The sequence below is a fragment of the Fonsecaea pedrosoi genome, assembly GCF_000835455.1.
Source record: "Fonsecaea pedrosoi CBS 271.37 unplaced genomic scaffold supercont1.2, whole genome shotgun sequence".
Classification (NCBI taxonomy): Eukaryota; Fungi; Ascomycota; class Eurotiomycetes; order Chaetothyriales; family Herpotrichiellaceae; genus Fonsecaea; species Fonsecaea pedrosoi.
The window spans coordinates 211,550-233,275 of NW_013550614.1; the positions used below are offsets into that span (position 1 = coordinate 211,550).

The 21,726-nt window shown below is 52.9% G+C and overlaps 5 protein-coding genes across 5 annotated transcripts; 2 read left to right on the forward strand and 3 right to left on the reverse strand.

Annotated features, from left to right (window-relative positions):
- Positions 1–95: 95 nt before the first annotated feature.
- Z517_02037 (uncharacterized protein) lies at positions 96–2,266 on the forward strand (the record flags this gene model as incomplete). The annotated part of the gene is made up of 2 exons (XM_013431148.1): positions 96–167; positions 230–2,266. 2 exons carry the CDS (start codon positions 96–98, stop codon positions 2,264–2,266), a joined length of 2,109 nt encoding a protein of 702 aa, XP_013286602.1.
- Positions 2,267–3,035: 769 nt separating this feature from the next.
- Positions 3,036–7,133, reverse strand: Z517_02038 (uncharacterized protein; the record flags this gene model as incomplete). The annotated part of the gene is made up of 1 exon (XM_013431149.1): positions 3,036–7,133. One exon carries the CDS (start codon positions 7,131–7,133, stop codon positions 3,036–3,038), a length of 4,098 nt encoding a protein of 1,365 aa, XP_013286603.1.
- A 1,160-nt stretch (positions 7,134–8,293) lies between these two features.
- Z517_02039 (uncharacterized protein) lies at positions 8,294–9,781 on the reverse strand (the record flags this gene model as incomplete). The annotated part of the gene is made up of 2 exons (XM_013431150.1): positions 8,294–9,430; positions 9,482–9,781. 2 exons carry the CDS (start codon positions 9,779–9,781, stop codon positions 8,294–8,296), a joined length of 1,437 nt encoding a protein of 478 aa, XP_013286604.1.
- Positions 9,782–10,434: 653 nt separating this feature from the next.
- On the reverse strand, positions 10,435–12,762 carry Z517_02040 (uncharacterized protein; the record flags this gene model as incomplete). Its single annotated transcript, XM_013431151.1, has 2 exons — positions 10,435–12,633; positions 12,700–12,762. The coding sequence occupies 2 exons, from the start codon at positions 12,760–12,762 to the stop codon at positions 10,435–10,437; spliced, it is 2,262 nt and encodes a 753-aa protein (XP_013286605.1).
- A 4,849-nt stretch (positions 12,763–17,611) lies between these two features.
- Z517_02041 (uncharacterized protein) lies at positions 17,612–20,614 on the forward strand (the record flags this gene model as incomplete). Its single annotated transcript, XM_013431152.1, has 1 exon — positions 17,612–20,614. The coding sequence occupies one exon, from the start codon at positions 17,612–17,614 to the stop codon at positions 20,612–20,614; it is 3,003 nt and encodes a 1,000-aa protein (XP_013286606.1).
- Between the last annotated feature and the right edge of the window lie 1,112 nt (positions 20,615–21,726).

Sequence of the window (21,726 nt, forward strand, 5' to 3'; positions counted from 1 at the left end):
GGAGCTTCACAATAAAACTTCGACAGATTCGATCACCAAACGCCGTATTCTACACTCGTTTCGAAAAAGGCCCGGACAGGCCGGCGCAGTCTACAATGCTGCGGTTAGCAAGGCCCGTTAGCGCCTCTGTGCGTCGGCAATTGCTTGCCCAAGCTGCTTTGTCTCAGGTACACTTCGTCTCTTCTAAGTCAAGCGATGAGAGCTCGCGCGACTAACATCAGGTTCACAGAGGAGGGCATTTACGGACAGAAAGGACTCGATCTTGAGTTCTGACCCGGCATTCCTGCCAGGCAGTCAATCTGGCGCTGTTCCGGTCAAGACAGAAGTTCCCTTGGGACCCGGTGGGCCTGGAAGTCCAGCTCCTCAACCATCCAGTTCAACATCTGCCACGCCAGCCTCACCTTCTTCAAGCTCGACCATTCCTCCTCAGAATGTCCCGCTCGCGCCTCCAAGCCCGCCCAAGACGCAGACGGCCCCTCCCACGACACCGGCGTCCGTCAGTCCAGCTGAACCGCCTCCTCCACCCCCTCCTCAGAAGCCACCGACACCGCGGAAAAGGTTCTCCCGATTTCGCCTGCTACTCTACCTGATTACTTTAGGTGCCATCTCGTACGGAGGAGCCGTTTTCTATGCATTGAGGAATGACAACTTCCACGATTTTTTCACTGAATACATTCCCTTCGGAGAGGACGCTGTCCTATATTTCGAGGAAAGGTCGTTCCAGAAAAGATTTCCGCACGCCAGGCATAACGTCACAAGGTCTCCTCGCGCTGATGGACGGTTGGAGGAGAGCAAAGTCACCACAATTCCCCAGAAGTCCGGACTCTCATGGCGAGCCGTAGATGACGCAGAACAAAAGGGAAGCGACGTTACACAAAAGGGCAAGCATATGAGTGCCTTGGATGCAAACCCAGTGGTGACGCCAAAAGACGCTACTGATGCCAAACAAGATCCACACGGTGCAACACCCAAAGAGAGAAGTGTCTCGGTTGATACCGCGAAGAAGAGTGCAGCGTCAAAACAAGATGGTAAACCAGAAACTACACCTGCAGCTGCACAAGATACTTCCTCGCCGCTGTCAGAGGCTGCCCCAGCAACGGATTCGCGACCACCGGCCATTCCCCCAGTCACACATATCTCTCCAGTCACGGTACCCAACGCCGAAGAACCCGTGGTACAAGAGCTGGTCAAGATCGTTAATGATCTCATTACTGTCGTGAACTCAGATTCCGCCGATGCTGCCAACAAGTACTCCGCTCCTATGGCCAAGGCGAAGGAATCTCTCGAAGAGGTTGCTAGCAAGATCACCGTACTACGTGATGCAGAACGCAAGGCTGCCGAGGAGCGTATTGCCCAGGCACATAGAGAGTTTGAAGAAGGGGCCAAACAACTGCTGAAGAGGATTGAGACCGCCCAGGCAGAGGACGACGCCCGCTATCGTGAAGAATTCGAGACTGAGAGAGCCCGTCTCGCACAGCTCTACGAGGAGAAGGTGAAGACCGAGGTTCAGCGGAGCGCTGAGCTCGCGGAACAAAGACTCAGGAATGAACTCGCCGAGCAAGCCATCCAGCTGAAGCGTGACTTTGTTGCTCAGATCAAAGACCTGGTGGAGTCGGAGCGGCAAGGAAGATTGAGCAAGCTGTCTGATCTCAGTACTAATATCGACAATCTGACGGAACTTACGTCGAATTGGAACGGCGTGATCGATTCCAACCTCGCAACCCAGAAGTTGCAGGTGGCTGTGGATGCCGTCCGATCTGCGCTCGACGCAAGCGCTGCCTCAGATGCAAAGCCTCGCGCTTTCGTGCGGGAACTGGCTGCTCTCAAACTCTGTGCTGACGGTGATCCCATTGTCGACGCAGCCATTGCGTCCATCAATCCTTCCTCATACCAGAAGGGCATCCCTTCGCAGCCGCAATTGATCGACCGCTTCCGCCGCGTGGCACACGAAGTCAGAAAAGCATCACTCCTCCCCGAGAATGCGGGCATCGCATCGCACGCCGCCTCATTAGTACTCTCGAACGTGCTCTTCAAGAAGCATGGGCAACCCACGGGCGATGATGTGGAGAGCATCCTCACTAGAACAGAAACCATGTTGGAAGAAGGCGACCTCGATGGTGCGGCAAGAGAAATGAACTCCCTCCAAGGATGGGCGAAGGTCTTGAGCCGGGATTGGTTAAGTGACGTGAGGAAGGTGCTTGAGGTCAGACAGGCGCTCGATGTCATCGAGACAGAAGCTCGACTGCAATGCTTGCGGGTCGGATGAATTTTCTCTTGACGCCCCTGTAAGGTTGATAGACGCGGAAAGCAAGGATGGATAAGGAAAGACTTGGGGGGAAAAGGGGGGGGAGAGTTTTGCGCCCCAGAACGACAAAGTGTGTAGGAGGCAAGGCTTGTGTGTATATATACATATGTATTCCGGCAGCCACAACAACCAAAAAACCATGGCGTTGGCCCATCCATTCAGTCGCTGAAATATCTCGTAAGCCTTTCTTCCTTGTTCTGTCAGAGGTGTCTGTATGTGCGTCCTTTAGAATAGATATCAGTACCGATAATAGATACATATGTATAGAGAGAGACAGAGAGAAATGGGAGTGGGTAGATAGATTCAGCTTCGCTACATGGCTACCACAGTGGCATCTCAATTGAACTGCACTAGAATGAACAATTAATGCCTTTGTTTCCATCTGTTCCGTCAATTAAAAATGTTATACCAAATACAAGAATACTATATCGTGTCCCAGCCAAGAATTAAATGTCCCTCGTGTCCAACAAGGAATGGATAGAGTCTTCATGAGTCGTGTCTCTTCCAGGGGGTGAGCACAAGGGCAGCTAACAACCCGCTCGATGCTACGAGGAGGACAAACAGGTTACAACCAGCGCCGGAACGCCTTGCTCGTCTGAAGAAAACAAGAGGCACTATCCAACCATATTTCCTAGAAAAGGGCTCGTTCTTCTTTCCGGCCCCATAGTCTCTCTCAAACAGCGCATCGAGTGCAGATCTTCGTTTGGTCGATCTGCCAGGTTCTGGTCGATCAATCGATCCAAAGCAACCATCTCACTCCACGGACGACACATCGGCCCATTCCCAAAGCGAGTCTGACCACTGAAACAACAGCCCAGATGAGCCAGAGTAATCCGACGACGGTCCACTCAATACCTGCAAACCACAGCTTGCGGAACAACCTGATCGGACCCCTCCGTTTTCTGCGAAAAGCGACTTCGATCGTGTCATTGAGTTCTTTGACAGCAAGCGTACTAGTAGTGGAAAGCTTCATGCTCAATTCGCCTGCTGAATCAGCTGTCATTCGCACCTGCGGTGTCATGTTGTTTTCCACTTGGTCCTCGAGGATCTGGAGCTGGCTGTGCAAAGTGGGTATGAGCGACGTGGTGAAAGAATGTAGTTTCTTATTGAAGGTCAATGAATGGCCTTCCAGCGTTTTCATGATATTTTGTGCTGCAACGATATGTCGTTCTCGCTTCTTGACACGCAAAGGCTTCGCAGAATGCAACGCTCTGTTCTCCGGGGTAAGACTAGCGAGAAGGAATGCTGGCAGCTCTTCGCCCGGGTCTTCTGCCCGACGTCCAATCTCTCGGGCCTTGACGGTGGAAGTGAATAGCAGGGCATATGCACGTTCAATATCGCGCCATGTCACGTCTGCTGGTTCACCATCTTCTTGACCAAGTTCCGAGCCACCCATCTTTGAAAGATCACTAGTAGATCGCGTTGGACGAAGGACACCCAGTCCACTCTTTGGGCCGATGACAGAGTTCAATTGGTCAGATGCATCTCGCGATCTGCTGAGGTCCAGAGCTGCACCGAAACCGTAGCTTTTCTGTCGACTCACCTCGCTTGGCGTCGTGGGCGTTCCAGTGTCAAGCTTGGGCAGAGCAGCAAGACGTGGTGAATGTGAAGCCGCGCGACGCTGAGCTGCGAGCAGAGAGATGTGGTCGGTAGGATCACTCCGTATGGCTGCATCTTCAGGCGCCAAAAGTCCCTGCTGTTTCTCTTGACGTTGACGATCCTTTTGAAAGGGGGATGTGAAACTGGGCAAATTAGGATTATTGTATCGAGGTCGATCACTTTCCAGGTTACTTGTCTTCATGACAGCAGGCGCCACGCGGTCGCTCTTGGTACTTGAGACAGTGGACGATCTCGAGCGGGTCGGGTGAGGAGGTGTTTTGAGAGTTGTCCCGTTTTGTTGTGGTGGCAGCGGTTGCTGTTGGTTATGGTGACCATGATGATGGCTGTGCTGTTGCTGCTGCTGGTGGTGCTGCTCCCTTTCCGAATCCGACCCTTCGTAAGATCGTATGCTTCCTTCCGAAGCCGAGCCTCTGTGCCTGTATATTATCGGGATATCACGTTTCCAGATAAAGTCTCCCACCCGAGAAACCTCATTCCCGACAATTTCAGCAATGCGACCTCCTTTGAATATGGCACGAATTCTCGAATGATCGGTTCCTGCATTGGCGGTTGACCGCATACTGGCTTTACTCGCCGTGCTGTGTCTGTGTTCGATGGACGACTGCATGGTTCCGTCGTCGACATCTGTCGAGTTTGTCTGATTTTTGGTCAGCGAAGTTAGCGTCCTAGTCATGGGGCTTTGACCACGAGAATCAGTATCGTTGACGGGTTTTTCCACGTCGTCTTCCCGAACTGACTCCACAGGCGGAACATGCGCAAAGTCAGTTGTGCTGATTTGACCCTGACCCCTATGAGGTTTGCGGTGAAAAGGATGCAGAATGGTAGATAGCGGGTTCTTGGACGGTGAGCTCGGTCTACTTGGAGGTGGGGAAAGATTGATGGCAATACTGGGCCATTCGACCCCATTAGGGGAATTAGGGGCTGTAGTGGTATCGTATTCTGTAGATGCACGGGGATGGTGTTCGTGCTCGAGGCTCGACCGAACAGGGACCTGGATGGATCGAGGTCGAGAGGCGTCCTGTCTGTTGCGTGAACGAGTCAAGGGAGTAGACTTCTTGAAGCTGTCCACTCGGAAGAGCTTATTGAGCCCGGTATGATCCATAGAGGTTCTTTTCGATGTCGGCGCAGATGATCCTTGACTAGAGTCGCCGTGACTGGGGACCGATGTCTGCTGTGTCTGTTTTGACTGCGAATGACCCCTCGGTTTGTCCAGACCATTGTTGACAGTGGTTTCGTGTCTCTTTCGTCGAAGTCGCCTACGACCACGTTCTATGCCAGCATCTTCCGAAGACATTGAGGCCGAATAGTCCGAGTCGCTACTGTCCTGGAACAGCTTCTTGCGTATGCGAGAGCGCTCCCTAGAGCTGCTGCCACTCTTGCCGTGAACAGAGTCTCTGATGAGATCTCTGCGGCGGCCATGACGCCCACTCTTGTGCGTATGATGAGCCGACTTGAAAGTGGGCAGCTCAGGCAAAGCCGATGAAGGTGTCTCCTCGAGTGAGTCGCCATGAGATTCCGGAGGTGGGGAGGGTTGCTGCAATCTACTGGGTACATTGACAGGTGTCTGATTGCGCCAACCTGAGAATGTGAAGTGAGTATTCGGTGGATAGATCAAATTGTTGTCACGGTCCTGGATTTTCGTCTTGTTCAAGCCTTGCTCCAACCAATATGCATCAGCTATCAAGTCGGCGGGATGAGTAACCCAGTCAGATCGTGGGCGAAGGGGCTTGGGACGAAGCTGCTCGACAACACGAGGTAGCACCGTACTCTTTGGCTCATCTGGCGAGTCGTCGGTATCCTCATGATCAGCCTCCGCAGTCCGCAGGTCCAGCGGAGGTAGACGGACACACTCCAAAGAATCGTGCTGGGTCTCTGGGTGGCTTGAAACCACAGCGTCAACCCAGGCTCTGACCTTCAAGACATCATGCCATCCCTCAGCCTCGCTATCAATCGCCGTCTTTTCCCATATGCGGAGCTTCCGATTTCGGACGTATTGTAGAGGATTATATGCCTTCTGCATTGCTTCTGGCCCAGTCAAATGAACATGAGTACCTGGCTTTCGTATTGGAGGCAAGTGCGGCAGAAGACGTCGATGCTCGTGGGCCAGTTCAAAATAAGCCTTTGCTTTGGCAACCCGGGCTGTGGTGGCCGGCGATATCTGGTCCATAAAGTCGGAATCGACGTCTAGATTGGGTACGACTTCGGTAACGGATACATCAACAGATTGCGGCGTCGTGGGCGTGTTCGAGTCCCATAGTTTGGTAGAGGTTTTCCTCCTGGGAGAGCCACTTTGCGATGACTGACGATTCGTCGCCAGAAATGGAGCGATACTCCGTCTCCGAACGGTGTTGCTAGGATTTGTAGTTGAAGCAGCGGAGACGACACGGCGGTCACCCTGATCGGTCGATACATATCTCCTTCCTGAAGCGAGGCGTCGCCGACCCTCACTCAGAGTTAAAGCCATGTTGACAATCTGCGCAGGGTCGTTGTCAAAGCCGACCTGGGGGATGGGCGGTCTTTGCACATCCATGGTACGCGAGGTAGAGCCGGAAGTGGCCTCAAAGTGAGAGCCGCTGTGTGAGGTTGAGAAGGACCGTCGGACATCAGTGCCATGGACCAACTGATCTGAGATTGGATAGTTATGTATGACGGGATCCTGCTTGACCTCGCTTGCCAACGGAGAACGCTTGAAGGATGAGCTGGAGTGGCCATACGTTCTATTCCTCCTCTTTGCGAGAGTCAATTCAGAGTCGCCTCCGTTCCGTTTGTCTTCAAGATCTTGTCGAGCAGAAGGAGTAGGGGATTCGCGAGACAGTCGTTTGGAGTTTGAGACGGGTTCGAGTAGAAAGCCACCAGAACGTCGCGAGACATTGTGCCGGGGAATGTCGTTTTCTTTTGCCTTCTCTTTCTCTCTCTCCTTTTCCTTCTCTTTGCTCTTGGAGTCCACATCGTTTCGAGCATTGTTGCTAGCAAAGGAAAGACGCTCTAGTAGTCGAGAAGATTGAGGCTCGGGGTTGCGACTTCTACTTCGATTACTGGCAGAACCCGAAGCAGTCGACTCGGTCCTTGAAACTCGTCCCTCTCGCTCGTTGGAGGGTTCGCGAACTGAGTGGAAGGTCGGCAGAGATAGGTGATTGGGATCCGGATGTTGAGCTGCTCCGGCCTCATTGCTGGCAGCCTGGCCATTTGGAGGTGTAGAAGTCGACATTCAGCCACCTGCCCATGGAGCGCAGGTGCACCAGAGGGACTATCGCAGCTTCCTGCGGCCAAAGGTCGACGAGATCATTGCAGCTGCAAGACGATCCAAGTGACAAGGCGGTGATGGCCGTAGCAGCTTGGAGGTAGGTGGCTTGGTGCCAGCTGTCTGAATGCTGGAATATGGGACGAAGGAATGCACCAACTGCTGCCACAATGGCGGATTGCTGAGTGGGCAGCTGGCAAAAGATTCTGGATGGTAGTCAGGTCACTTGGCCCAGTGACCAACCGCAGTTAACTGGATGTGGAAACTCACCCTCGTCCAGGGTCTCAGAACTTAGGCAATAGTCTCAAGCCCAGAGGTGATGATGCTATGATCCAAGCCTCCAATGTGTGTCCGTCACAGCCAGCCACCTTCCTGTAACTGTGGTAGTGGCGGTGACTTTGAGGTGGCGAGGTGGATATCGGCTAAAGGCGGACGGCTGCGCGGAGGGATGCTGGCTGCATGTACCGAGCACAAACTACGAGGTAGAACGACCTATAATAATATTGGAGACATTTAGAATGAGGTACCTCATGTACTTGTAACTGAGGCGCCTGGTTTTTGTAGTTGGTACAGTGAACAAAAGGCCGTCGAAATAAACCTGCGCGTGGAGTGTCCTCCTAAAATTACTCGGGCTGTATCGATATATTGTTGCCCTGCGATGCGCCCTCTCGCCATAGATCCCACTCGCTACCCGAGACACCATCCGAATGAGCACAGGAGACATCCCCAATGGAAAGACACTTTGTTCCAGGTCGATGCTGCATCCTAAGCATTATGAGGGCACCTAGATCCCAGTCGAGGCCACGTTCTCAACAATACTAGGACGCTGATACCTTGTCCTCATAGAGGGAGCGAAGGCCGTATCGACTGGGCCTGACCATTCTAGATCCCGCGTCAATGCTCCTGCTTGAGCATTTGGTTGGAAAGATGGAGCTACCATGCATCGGCGTATTGACAGAATCAGAGGAGCCACCCCAACGTCATGACAAGGGCTATGATGCCTGTGTGAAGGACGCCTGTGTGAAGGACAGAAGAGTGAATAGAGTGAATACCCGAGTATATACAGGAGAAGCTCAACGGCACATATCATTCATTTCCAAGACTCGTAATCATTGTACTTTTATTCCTTATATTATGAGAACGCTAAGGACGCTAACACACAACAGCATGACAACAGGCAATAGGAATGAAGGCTGATTGGACACTGCAATCGACGGAGTAGCACTGGCAGAGGGCGAACCCGATGGTGTAGAGGACGTGGCGTTGCCTTCTGACACCTTTGTAATGAGGTAAACCTCGCCAGAGGCGTCCGAGGACACAAAGATGCGACCGCGGTCGTCAATGGCCATGCCAACCGGTCGGAAACAGTTGGCTGGACACTTTGAGTTGTCTGCGTTGGCGAAGATGTCAACGGCAGCCGTTTTGCTCGTGACATCGTCCACAGGCTGACCGTCACTGGTGAATGCCACGACACTCAATTTATACCCCACGGGATCGTCCCTGTCCCAGCTTCCGTGGAAAGTGATCCAAGCTTCAGTACCACTGTTGTTGAACTTGATGTCGAGAGGCGCCATGTGAGCCTGGAAGACCAAGCTTGCAGGCAGCTGCGCCGCGCAGTAGGCATCAGTCTGGTTCTGGTTGTTGGAGGCAGTACTCGCGTCCACGGCAAACTGACTGCCCACCGTCAAGTTGCCGTTGTCTGGCAGGATATCAACACTCCACGCTGAGAAGCACCATGGATAGCCGAAATTGCCGCCCTGATTAGCATACTCTGTGCCATTTAGGTATCCCAGGAAGTTCAACTCTTCCGCAGGGTTGTCTTGATGTACATCGACGCCCATGCGAGAGAGTTGATCGGCTGAATTCTCAACAGAGAAGATGCCTCCAGATATGGGATGCTCTGCCACCCCGACATCGTTCCTCAAACCCCAACCCAGTCGTAGTCCCGTTGTGCTGAAATCGTAGGGAGCGCCAGTATGATTGGTCAAGTTGAATGCCCTGATTTGAGAATGCCCGGACTCCAGGGTCGAGGCTTCAAAGTCAATATTGGCGGTGCTGCCTCGGCTGACCAGAAGTAGGTCGGGAGCTGACTTTGAGAGTAATAGAGTGCGAGTAGTGTGGTCTGTGCCTGCCATGTTGTTGATGAGGGTGACGCGGTTTGATACGGTCTGGGACGATTGGGAATATTGCCAGGCAAAGACCTCTTCCGAAGAAGAGGCGTACAGGGTTTGCCCATCGGTAGATAACTCGATGCCATGATTCAACTACCACAAGTCAGCTCTTGTCATTACCATGCACAAAGTGGATGCGCTTACACCTAACGCTGCCGTGATGTCGGTTGAATTGACCACAGAGACACAGCCTGCAGTGTCCTCATTAAGGGTATGTACTGATATAACTCCTCTTCCTTGCTCGATGACCATCAGATTACCTGCATTGTCGAGGAGGATTCCCCGTGGTTTAGACAAGCCGGTCGCAACCACTTGCATTTGGTAGCCGGAGGCGAGAGAGGGCTGGATGGACCCTGAAGGCGCGGGACCGCATGTCGAGGAGGATTGCCCGATGGCAAAGGGGACGGCCAAGAGCGTCACCGTCACTCCGAAGAATGTCTTCATCTTGTTCTAAGGGAGACGCGGATGGTAGATGGTATGGTCACGGTGGATGGCACGTCAGAGGCAGGCTGTCAAACGGGAATCCGACGAGGGTTTAGCAACCGAGAGACGTAGAAGAGGCACCTCGTCCGGAATGCAGCGAGAAGAGGATTCATCATTGTTGGTGTGCAGGTCTTTGACTGGGGACTTTATGCAGAGGGAAGGGGATGATCTATCGCCAGGTTCTTGTCGCAAATGATGTCGATGATCTCATTCCAGCGTCTTGGTGGCGGCAACTTTCTGGGCCATCGACGTGCCGGGAATCCCACCGATGTATCCGATGTTCTAGTTCATGCCCCCCCCCCTCCTCCCTCACATGCGGCTATGGCCTACAGACCTACCACGGAGAATTCCCCTCTCTATAGCTCATCTGCTCATCTATCAATAGAAATAAATTCCAGCATTTGATGCCGTCTGTTCCAGGCGCAAATGCCGGTGCAATAACAGCACCTTCACTCGATTGCCAAGAACCTCCAGGTATACAAGGCCCCAGCATCATGTCACAAGGACGGCAGGTGATATAGATCTATTCGTGGAATTCGCCCGTCCCGTCGCAGGAGGCCAATGCTCCGTGTTCCTTCGGCATTTCGAGGTCTTTCGTGAAATCCCGTTCACCCTCAGTGTGCTTGAACAACACCTGCCTCATTCGCTTGCGCACTGATCTTTTTCTTGTACGCCGTGATGTCTCCGGGGAACTTCTCGACGGTGCCCTTGTCACAGACCCACAGACTGGTGCAGACATTCTGAAGCATGGTCACATCATGGCTAACCATCAGCACACCGCCCTGGAACTGCTGCAGCGCTACGGAAAGAGCGTCCATCGCCTCGATGTCCAGATGGTTTGACGGTTCGTCCAGCACCAGGATATGCGGGTTGGTCAAGGACAGACAAGCAAATGCGACGCGGGATTTCTGGCCTCCGGACAACAGTTCAAGTTTCTGCAACCCCGTCATCCCTGTAATCCCAAAGGCCCCTAGATGTCGCCGATACTCTTCGTCCGTCTTGCCGGGGTAGGTCTTCTGCATGAACCCGACAGCAGACGTGTTCATGTCTAAGGCATCAACGTGGTGCTGCGCAAAGTATCCGACACGAAGACGAGGATTCTGGGATATCAACCCAGAGGTGGGTTGCAGCTGTCCAATCAACAACTTCAGAACAGTGGTTTTACCTGCGCCGTTGGGACCCACGATCCCGATTCGGGAGTCGAGTTGAACGTCCAAATCCACTGAATGAAGCAGCGGCTTGTCCTTGGTATAGCCGAAAGTGACATTCGACATTTGGATAATTGGCGGCGAAAGCTTCTCCACATCCGGGAACCGGAAGTGCACCGTATACTCGGCCTCGGGAGGCTCCAGAACTGGCATCCGCTCGAGTTTCTTGATACGAGACTGTGCCTCGGACGACTTGGCAGCGTTATATCGGAATTTGTCAATGAATGCTTGTAGGTGCGCCCGTTGCGCCATCTGATTCTCGTATTCGCGCTTGGCGTTCTTTCTCCGTTCCTCCTTGGTGGCATAGAAAGAATCAAAGTTGGCCCCTTTGTAGTAGTCGAGTCTCTCTGAATGTTGGTGAATAATATCGGTCGCTACTTCGTTCAAAAAGGCACGGTCGTGTGAGACCACCAAGACGGTGCTTGGGTATGTCTGCAGATAGTTCGACAAGAACGTGATCGATGGGACGTCCAACATGTTGGAGGGTTCGTCAAGCAGCAGCAAATCGGGCTCACAGAATAGTGCGCGTGCGAGGGCGAGCCTCATCCGCCAACCGCCTGAGAATGTCTTGGTCGCAAATTGTTGGCGTTCCGGCGAAAACCCTAAGCCTGCAAGAATGCTGGCGGCTCTGCTCTCGGCCTTGTCTGATTCCATCTCGGCTAATTTGGCCTGAATGTCTCCCAGTGTAGTGTCCAGGCCATCCTTTTCCTTGTCCAGACGTCCAGCATCCTTTGAGGTATCAGCCAGCTTTGACCGCTCGGCCTCAAGTGCCGCAAGCTGCTTCGATATTTTTTCCTGCTCGGCTAGTAAATGTTTCCGCCAGACATCGGCGTCAAGAACGGCCTGTAGAGCCGGGGTATCATCTCCAGTGATCTCCTGCTCGACGTGCAGGATAGATATGTGGGTTGGAATAGCGACTTCTCGCCGACTCAGGGCACGCAGAAGAGTGGATTTACCGATACCGTTCTGACCGACCAGGCCGTACCTCCGTCCGTATGCTAATGTCAATGACGTGTCAGTCAAAATGCGTTTTCCGCCGATGGACACATCGATCCCATCGACCTTGATGTCTTTGCTTTTTGACTGAGCATCGGCACCAAGTTGCAAAGGGTTGACTGCCATGAAAAACTCCTCATATGACTGGGTAGGATCGGGCTGGTTTAGCAGCCTTGATGCCTCATACTCGACATTTTTCATAACCTTCTTGTCCTGTTTGGCCCGAATCTTCCGCTCGGCCTTTTCAAGCTTCTTCCTGTCGACTTTTGATTCTACCTTGCGGGTATTGGTAGCCTCGAGATCGACGCCTGCATTCGCCAGACCTAGGGTAGACGATATATTACGCTGCGAGCTGACTTGGATGGTTTGCTCAAGTTTTTTGGCCGTGAACGGCATCTGCCGCCGCTCAGGATCAATGCCATTTGCCTCGCTTAACCTTGCAATGAATCTTTCGACCAGATTGCGAATGGCAGCCTCATTCTGTTCAGAAAAGTTCCCTGACGCAGACACAAGTAGAGAGGTTACAGTATCAAGAGCTTCAGCCAGTGGAGACTGAGCAGAGGGGTCATCTTCTGAGAAATAGAGTTTGGACGCATGATTCAGATATCCCTAGAGCCTGGTCAGTAACACAATATGGGGTGAAACGAGGCTGAGCTTCGTGTTCCGCAAACTTACTACGGAGTATTCCGAAAGCACATGGTCGATGTTAGGGATTTGGGACTGGATCTCAGCTTCCATAATTGCAATATTAATGGGTCACCAAAAAGAAAGACCGAAAATTTTGTCAAGCAGACTGCTACCTTTGTCGATAGCGCCGATAAGAGCAGCAAGGGGCGGGGTTATTTGCGCAATCTCAGGTGCACGCAGACAAGTCTCAAGAGTCGAGATTCGCAGCACGTCAGCTGAAGGTGAATGTGACTGGATGTTTCGGGTTCTAAGGAGCTGAAATGCGACCGGGGATGAGAGGCAAGCCGTCTCGCGATGTGGTTGATGTGTAGCTAAAATTGCGAGGGATCGAGGGAGCCGAGAGGCGGGGCGCTGTGGCGTTGATGGACCCGTTGTCACGTCTTTCTTTCCGCACTGTCTCTGGTCGCTGTGGGGAGGGCCTTGAAAGCCAGAATTTCAGAATACGAAGCCAGGTGAACTGCCGGCTGGACTGCGAGACTAGCCAACGCCGGGGTGTTTACTGCAAAACCCCTCGGGATGGTGCTTGGGGCCTTGTAGGATGATGGATCTTCTCCAAAGGTCTCAGCTTGGGCCGATGGGACAGGGACGATCATTACTTGAGGTGTAATAAAACTTCAAAGTGGTGAAAGACTTTCTGTATTGAGTACGCAACCTTCGAGATTGTTAAATCCGAAATTTCCGCCGTCTTGGCAGTCTAAGCCAAATATGACTTAGTTGCACCTCATCATCCCTTCCACCAAGTACGAGTATTCGTCAGAGCGCAGTTTGGAAACTCATTGATTTCTGTTTCCCTTTTTTCAATCACTGCAATAATGTCACTGCTTCTCCTCTTAGTCCCTTCAGATCCGCAACCGCCAATAGCTCTTTGAAGGGAGCTACACATCACACCCATCTCAATCCCACCATGGAGCTATTTTTTGGGTTTGTTGGAAAGAGCGGGGAACCTACAAGTGCCTAGCCAAAACCCCGAAAGCAAGACACGCACCAACCATGTCACAAAAGAGAACAGTGCCCCACGAGCCGAAAAAAGACGCCCAGAGAAAGCCATTGGCACTCACATTGCAACAGGGAGTGCCTCGCTAAAATCACCGGCGTCTTGCAGTAGCGGAGAGTGTGCAGGACCAGCATTGACTACTACGATGTGGTGCCGTCCATGACACTTTCCGGGCAAGCCTGACTATTACAAACAAGACAGAAGCAACGAGCACAGCCTACTCCTCAACCAGAGAAAGTCAATGCCAACGAGTGAGCAACCTCGGAGTCCAGGCTGCCAGGTAACGATAGCATATAGGGGGTTTGGAAACAAGAGAGGACATCACCATCATCCAATATAAGAAAACCAGCCTTCGATCCTATGTACCTGGGTGCTTCCATCACCATTCGCGGAAGCCGATCATTTATTGGTTGGACTAAGGTGTTCTTACTTTGCAGCTGACGGCCTCAGAAGCAGCGTTCCAGATTGTTGTCTTGCTCTAGAGCTGGCGAATCCCCTGTAGCGAGACCTTGCAGCAGAGGATCCCGCAACGTCGGACTTTCTCCTTGCATCTGAATCCGTATACTCGTACTTGTATGCATGAAACGACTGCTGCTGTGGGCGAGTCTCTACTCGTACCCTGTCCGGACATGGGATATCAGATCATCACGCATGGACCATCCGTCATGCCCATCCCTTGCAAGCTCTGATGTCAAACGGACCTTTTGAGCATCGGCTTGTTGGTGCCCCCGCAACTTCCCAGCCGTTGCTTTTTGTGAAAGCAGTTCTCCGGCTTGATTGCCCTCGTATGGTTGCTGGAAGCAGTTGCAGTGCTATACAGTATGTGACGGTCTTGTTTGTATCCACGAGTACCTCAACCCTTTCAATCACCAGCTGCTTCCAGTCACGTAAACCAGCTTGCAAAAAGAACACAAAACGAGAGCTTTCCTTCTTCTAGCCCCGCTAGCATTGTAGGATCGGCATCCCGACAGCGGCTGAGGCCCCCACCAGATTGGCCTTGCGAAAAGCTCTTGCAGAGGCATCATGTCGCCTCGTCTGGCAAAAGGCTCAATCAATACGAAAACTCCTTCAAGCGCTGCTACAAGACGCGAACAGCAAATCAGCGGACGTTTCTTTCCAGAAACCCATTCCCCTTCTCTTACTCCAGCATTGGCTTGCACTGTCTGACAAGTGTCACGTCATCAGAGGCTGATGTGTGACAACACAACAGCAACTCAACATTCCACCAGTCAGTCGAACAATCACAGGTTTTGCAGGGAACAGCCAGCCGACTAGCTCCCCCAATTGTGTGTCATCAGGACTGTATTGGGCTAGACCGACTGGCACGCGACGCGAGATCTGACTTTGGGCGCATCAACACCCACATCTCGTCATCTGAAGCTCTAGCCTATCATGATGCTGAACGATTCCCTGTTATGAGGGAACCAGTTAGCGGGCCTCCACCCGGACGAGCCACGGTTCCCTGTTCGCTCGTAAACGAGAAGCAGGCCCTTCCATGTTTGTTTGGGAACCACTCGGCTGTCAGAATCTCAGACGAGCTCCTCTTGGTCTCCGCCTGACCGCGCGATCGGCCTCGTGTACCCGAACAACAAACAAACGACATTTCCGTTCGGGGTCTGCAAACTTGTTTTTCGATTTGGCTTGTGGGCAGACTGTTGGTTTAGCCGCATGTGCCATGCGAGCGGTGACTGTGATGGTGTTGGGTCAAGTGTGTGTGTGGCCAGTAAGTCGTCCGGGATGGCATATCAAGCCCACCGAATCCGCATTGATATATTCTCATCCGATTGACCAGCCATTTACGTACATCCTGGTCTTGGGCTTCCAGTTTTATCATCGCGTTTCATGCTCTGGGAGGTCGCTAACGCACTTGACCCTGGCTGACTCGCTTGGTCGGCCTGTTGCTTGCTTGCTTTAGTGCCTTTCCCACACGCTCACGCGTCCAGCTGGCCGTCTTTTCAGCTTCGCAAAGCTTGCTTCCTTGACCGACATCCAGCCCTTTTACGTCGTCTTTCTCCATGCATGGAGCACAGAGACGGCTGGGCGCGCTAACAATGTTGCACCTAAAGGTCCTGATTGTTTTTCCAGCTCCCAACAAAGTTTTCCTAAAGCGCAAGAGATATCCCGACTCAATTGACTAGGACGCTGGCTTGTTACTCCAACGGGTCGCCTTTCCGCCAAAAAGGGCAGTTCAATCAACTTACCAGGCCACAAAGTTTCAGGGTCCTCTACCAACCCTGGACCGTTGCTGGATCAGGGATATGCTATCTGCCCGGGGACCACCTAGCAGAGTTCTACCTATGCTGCGGGCAAACGGGGGCAAACGGGGGCAAACAGAGACCAGAGCGTTCTCTTTTTGTGCCGATATCAAAACCCGCGCCGTGACATGCACGGACTCTATTTCCATTGCTCTTGTTGCGAGGTTTTCATTTCAAACGCTCAACGGCATCGTCCCGTACCTTGGTCCTTCGTGAGTTCCCGAGTCGCTGTGGGCTCGCACGACTCGATATTGTGGAAATAGTGACAGGTTCTGCCTTGGTTCGAAATAATGCCATCAATGCCGGCGTCAACCTGTGTCTGCCTCAAATAGGAGAAGATTCTGGCCCCGACTGCTGCTATGTAGGTAGATACTGGCTTCCACAACACCCATCCCACCCAGAACTGTTCAAAGAAGACAATCGTAGCACCACATCTCGTTGAGCGGCGGTTGAGCGACGACACCGCTTCATCATGTAGCAATGTGGTTACAATGTCTGTAGCTGGCCGCGGAATGATTTGTGAGCAAAAAGGATGCGGTGGTGGTACCAGCCATAGAGTCGCTCTAGCTCTTGAGTTTGACGCACCGGGAGCGCCCAGGGCCGTTTAGACGCCAATGAGGTCGTGCGTGGGTGGTTTGAGAGGATTCTGTTGCCCTGTGCACTTGTCAGTGCTCCAGACCTCCCTCTACGGTACCGGCTGGGGATTTTCGCCCCCCTTAAGAGAAGCATCGACTGCTTCAAGGCCTTCTGACGGCGTCGTCCGAAGTGTGGACTTTGAGGAGGCTGCCATTGACATGGACAGCTTGGACAATCCATTCTCCTCCGATCCTGTAGGTCGACAGACGGGACGGCGATGGAAAAGAGGGTCACCTTGTCTGACGGTGGTGATACTTCAATACATACAGAAGTCAATTCCGAGACTACGACAGCGTTGTTGGTCGGGCGGGGTGATGGGCCACTGAGAGATCAACATGCTAGTTAAAAACCAGCCCACACAGGCCAAGGCAACCGCCCCAGCCTTACCTATGGGGCCTGCCGGTTATTACCTACCTATAACGCCAGTGAACGCCCTCGCACGCCTGGAAAGTCCTTGCGCGCCCCTCCACCAACTAAAAACTACTGGCTTACCAGCTGGGATTCCTCAAATCCTCCTCTCCCTCAACCGCACCTCGTCTTGCACACCTCCCTCCCATCAGGGCTCATTCTTCGTCACCTCGTCTCTTTTCCTTTGTGCTTTGGTTCGTGTCTTGCGTATCTTGTGTCTATGCTGCTGGTCCTCTGAGACTCAATCCGCAGGGATCAACCCTCCCTTCTCATCCTGACCCGGCCCATTCCAAACCAGTCGCGTGTGTCCTCACCCAATTTCCAGGCCCGCGTATATCGAGACCCATATCCCTTGCGTCCACACGTCTTCTAGAAACAGCCAACGAATCCACGGCCGTTCTCCCTCTCAGAACTCTCTTCGTCCTTCTACTCCTGCTGCTGATGGTCAACCCGCCATGAGGACGGAGAAATCCATCGACCTCCAGAGTGTCTGGGTTGTGGTGCCCCGAGGGCAATGGGCCTGTCAAGCATGATGGAATCGAGACAAGAGCACGTTGCTACGGTAGGGAGACTTCATTGACGAACAACATCCCCCGCTGCCTCTCACATGCTGACCCTCTACCTGCAGCTCTGTGCTGTCGGCACACTTGGTGTAGCCGCTGCGGGACTGGCGCTTGGTACATCCGAAGGGGATTCATACTTGATTAAGCCGGGCAAGAGGAAGGCTCCTGGTTCTAATGCTGCCACCCATTCTCCGGTCTTTGTCGAACAACAACAGCCGGCACGTCCTCATACCTCCCAACCCTCTGCTTCCCTCCCAGCATTGTCCGAGAGACTGGAACGTCGACTGTCTACATCTATCTTGAGGAGGAAGACTGTCCGGGCATCTACCCCTTCAGCAACAACAGAGAGTACCGGCACAGACTCTCGTGAAAGTTCGATCAGTAGACATGGAATATTGAGACCCTGGACATCTGGCAGGGAGTCAGCAGACGGGAGGGAACAGAGCACACCGTCCACCTGGTTACGACGAATCTCAAGTCTGTCTCGTCACAGTCGAGGCAGCCCTAGCTCATCCTCATCGAGGTTAGATGACTCTGCGGGTCCATCTCGCCCTTCTCTAAATGATCTCGACCAACCCAACAAGCTTGTGAAGAGGTCGTCCTCAAAGCTGAACAGTGATGGTGCCACGCCGGCTCTCTTGAGACGCCCAGCTACGAGCCACCAAAGATCAGCTACGCTCTCTGGAGTGCCCTATACCCGACCTCTGACAAGCGAATCCACAAACCTCGAGTCTCCTGCTTACATTGCTCACGAACCCACGTGGCGGCCTTTCTTCGAGACGACCCAATCGAGGAAACGACATTCATCTGGGTTGCCGCGAGAAGCAGGTGCTCGCACTGTTTCAGTATCTCAGGGTTACCCTCCAACCCTTCTTCTCGGTGGGAGCATAGAACCTCGAGACTTGACAGATATGGACGACCGCATGTCACAGCCGTCTGACATCCAGCTGGCCGCGCCAATCCGGCGGCATAAAATTCGTCGAACGTTGGACTCTGTGCGGAAGGGTATGCCTCAACGGCACTTCACGGACCCAATCGTGAGGCTCAACAAAGACGAAGCCTATGGCAGTATTGTGCCCTCGACTGCCTTTTCTAACCTCTCACCGATGTCGAATGTTTCCACTTTCGAAGTTGACTTGCCTGACGGGACCCCGGTCTTTAATTCAAGCCCCCCTTCCTACGGGCCTCCTCAACACCGATTTACTCTGCCGAAACGCATTTCTGTTGCCCCTTCGGATCCAACCACGGCTAGCTCGGACAATGATATAAGAGTATTCACCGATGATGATTCCATGGACTTCCAAAGCGACACTGCCTATGACTCACTGGCTACTCGAGCCACGGCCAGCAGTCACTCGGGTTTCCGCCAACCGAAAATAGAAACAATCTTTGATGAGATGTCGGTTGACCAGGTTCCAGCGGGAACATCTGCCTTGGAGGATTTAATGCAACGTGCCACATTAGATGATACACAATCGCCTCGACGCGAGGCAGGTCACGAACAATCTGCCAATATCGGCATCGGCATTAGTGGGCTTGAGCCCACAGAGGAGACGCAAAACCTCAGTCCAGATCAAGCGTCCACTCCGGTCAAAAGTCCCTCAGCAGAAGTGGACGATTTTGTTTTAACGCCAGTGCCAAAGAGAATCTATCGTGAACCTGTTGTTTTGGACTCTTCCCCTCCTTCCACGCAGCTGTTTCCACGAGCTCGGGCCGCGGAGCCTGAGCTTCCCCCAATGAGGGACATGGACGATGAAGATGACATTGACTGGTCCCCCAAATCTGCCAGTGACAGACAACAAAAGACGCCAAGTGAGGTACCGTCGAGTCCAATCCAGACTCGCTTTGAGCAGCTGTTGGAAGACGATTTCGAAGAACAACCGTCCATCCAAAGATCGTCCATCTTTGATTGGTCAGAACACCCGAAGTTTGGGAGCGATCAGCCAAATGGTATCAATCCTCGGCCGCAAACCGTTCATGGTAAGCAAGGGAGCCATGTTGGCAGGAGTCGGCCTTCTGGACGGAAAAGCAATGCAACCATGCACCTCCGCAGCCAGAGTGTTCCGGTCGTCAACCGTGACAGTGTCGCAGAAAGTGATACGCCATCCTCGGCCACTAAGTTTGGTACGTGGGCTTTGGGTAGCAAGCCTGTAAGCGAAGAATGGAGCGATGACTTTGAGTTTGACGACGTTGACGTGGACGAGGAAGCTCCGGGAATGGCAGATGAGACCAAAACGGTGAACCGAGAGTCGATCCGAAGTGTCAAGGTTCCCCAATCCATCATAGATCGCCAACAAAGTGTCCATGTCCAATTCGGCCAAGTTCGAGATTTTATGTTACTCGTCGAAGAGCTTAAGAGGCTGCGCCTTCGCGGTGCTGGCCTTGGACTCTTGGACAGTCACTCACGGCAGCTGTGGGAGGATGCAGGGAGCATCATTGATTTGGCCACCGTGAACGAGGATGACGAAGCTCTCCTTCGGGCACCTTCACCGGTGTCATCTGACATTTTTGGCGACGAGACTCCTCCGCCGAAAAGGACCATCGAGGAGGAAGAGGGACGAATAACGAGCCGACGATCTATTTCCAGTCCGGCAACACCTCCCTACGGACGGCCACGTGGAGAAAGCGTGCAAGCTAAGAATTTCTTGCAGGCCATCCATCAGAATAGACGGGAGGCAGAAGCCTCGCCCGCCGAGGAGTCCATTCGGGGCCGTGGGCGTGGGCGTGACCGTGACAAGCTCCCATTTGACACGCAGGACTTGAGAGATCTGGTGGTGAGAGCTGGCGTAATCACAAGGGCCCTGAAAGAGATTGTGCGCAGGGCCGAAGGGGTGTCGCTCAGTCCCGAGCGGCCACCACAGAAATTCCAAGAGCCGGTGTTCCGGCAAATATTCGATCCGCCCAACTCATCACCCAGTCCAGAGTCGAGGAAGCCGTGCCTCCCGAAGAGCAGGAGCGCAAATAGCTACCTGGATACGGTGGAGGCATCGGTAGATCACGAGATTTCACCGTCCTTAAATTTCACAAAGGTTGTGGAAGCTAACTGAGATGGGGAAACAATATTGGGTTTCCCCTTTGATTTCTTGTGGAGCATTTGTACAGTACGACGGCATGGCGTTTATGACGAAAGCTCGGGCTATCGAATTGGATGCATGGGAACGGCGCATGTCGTTATCAGCATTGGGAGGGAGTGATCGTTGGACACAAAAAAAGCAAAAGCGGGAAGGACTTAGGACAAGGACAAGAGCAAGACCGAGGAATTCTTGTAATAACTGGAAGCGGGAAACGTGCAATGCACGACCTTGGGGGCACTTGTGACCTTGTGACGGATACGCATTGTCGATGGCTTTTTCCTTTATTTTCTTTTACGATTCTCATGGAGGAGTTTGGCTTATGACAGCGATCTCCTATGCATTGAAGTCGTGTGTGGGAGGTCAGCTGTTCCCATTCTTCGAGTTCTCCGGTTCATGCACACGGCATTAAATGTATCCGCAAAAAGCACAAGCAAAGGGAAGGGAAGGGAAGCAAAGCAAAGCAAAGACACGAGTAGCCAAGAAGCAACGAGGAAAGCATGATGGTAGTAGCGGGCCATGTGTTTTAGTGTAGGTCATGGAAAGACTGAAATGCACGAATGGGCGTGGTTGCTTATTTGCGTATATCCTTTTCCATGGAAGCAGTCTCTGTATGTGGTAGAGTGCCACAGTGCATGGGTCGACGACGAGGTTGACGTTGACGATGCCGCGGATCCGAGATTTTGACTCTCCAACTCGGAGCTCCCAAGGCTTGGCATTTCAGATGGTCTCAACCTCAACTCTTTCACCCACTACAACCACCTCGCGTTCCAGCTTCCAGCTCCCCCAGTTTCCATCTCTGTTGACTCGTGGTCCGTCCTCCACTCGAATACTCTTCTCTGTCGTCGACACTGAGACGAGACAATAGAAGATTCCCGACGGCTCTTCTTCCAGACCGGCGCGCCCTCCTCTCGGCACCTCCCCTCAGACCTCCAGTCAACTGTGAAACCTGCAATTGCATCACTTGTTACCGCAGCCAGCATGTTGCATCGTTTACCCTCTCGCCTTGCGCGCCCGTCGGTGTCGCTTCTATCCTCTACCACCTCGTCATCCCGTTTCACCCTAGCCCGCCCCTCAATTCGCACGGC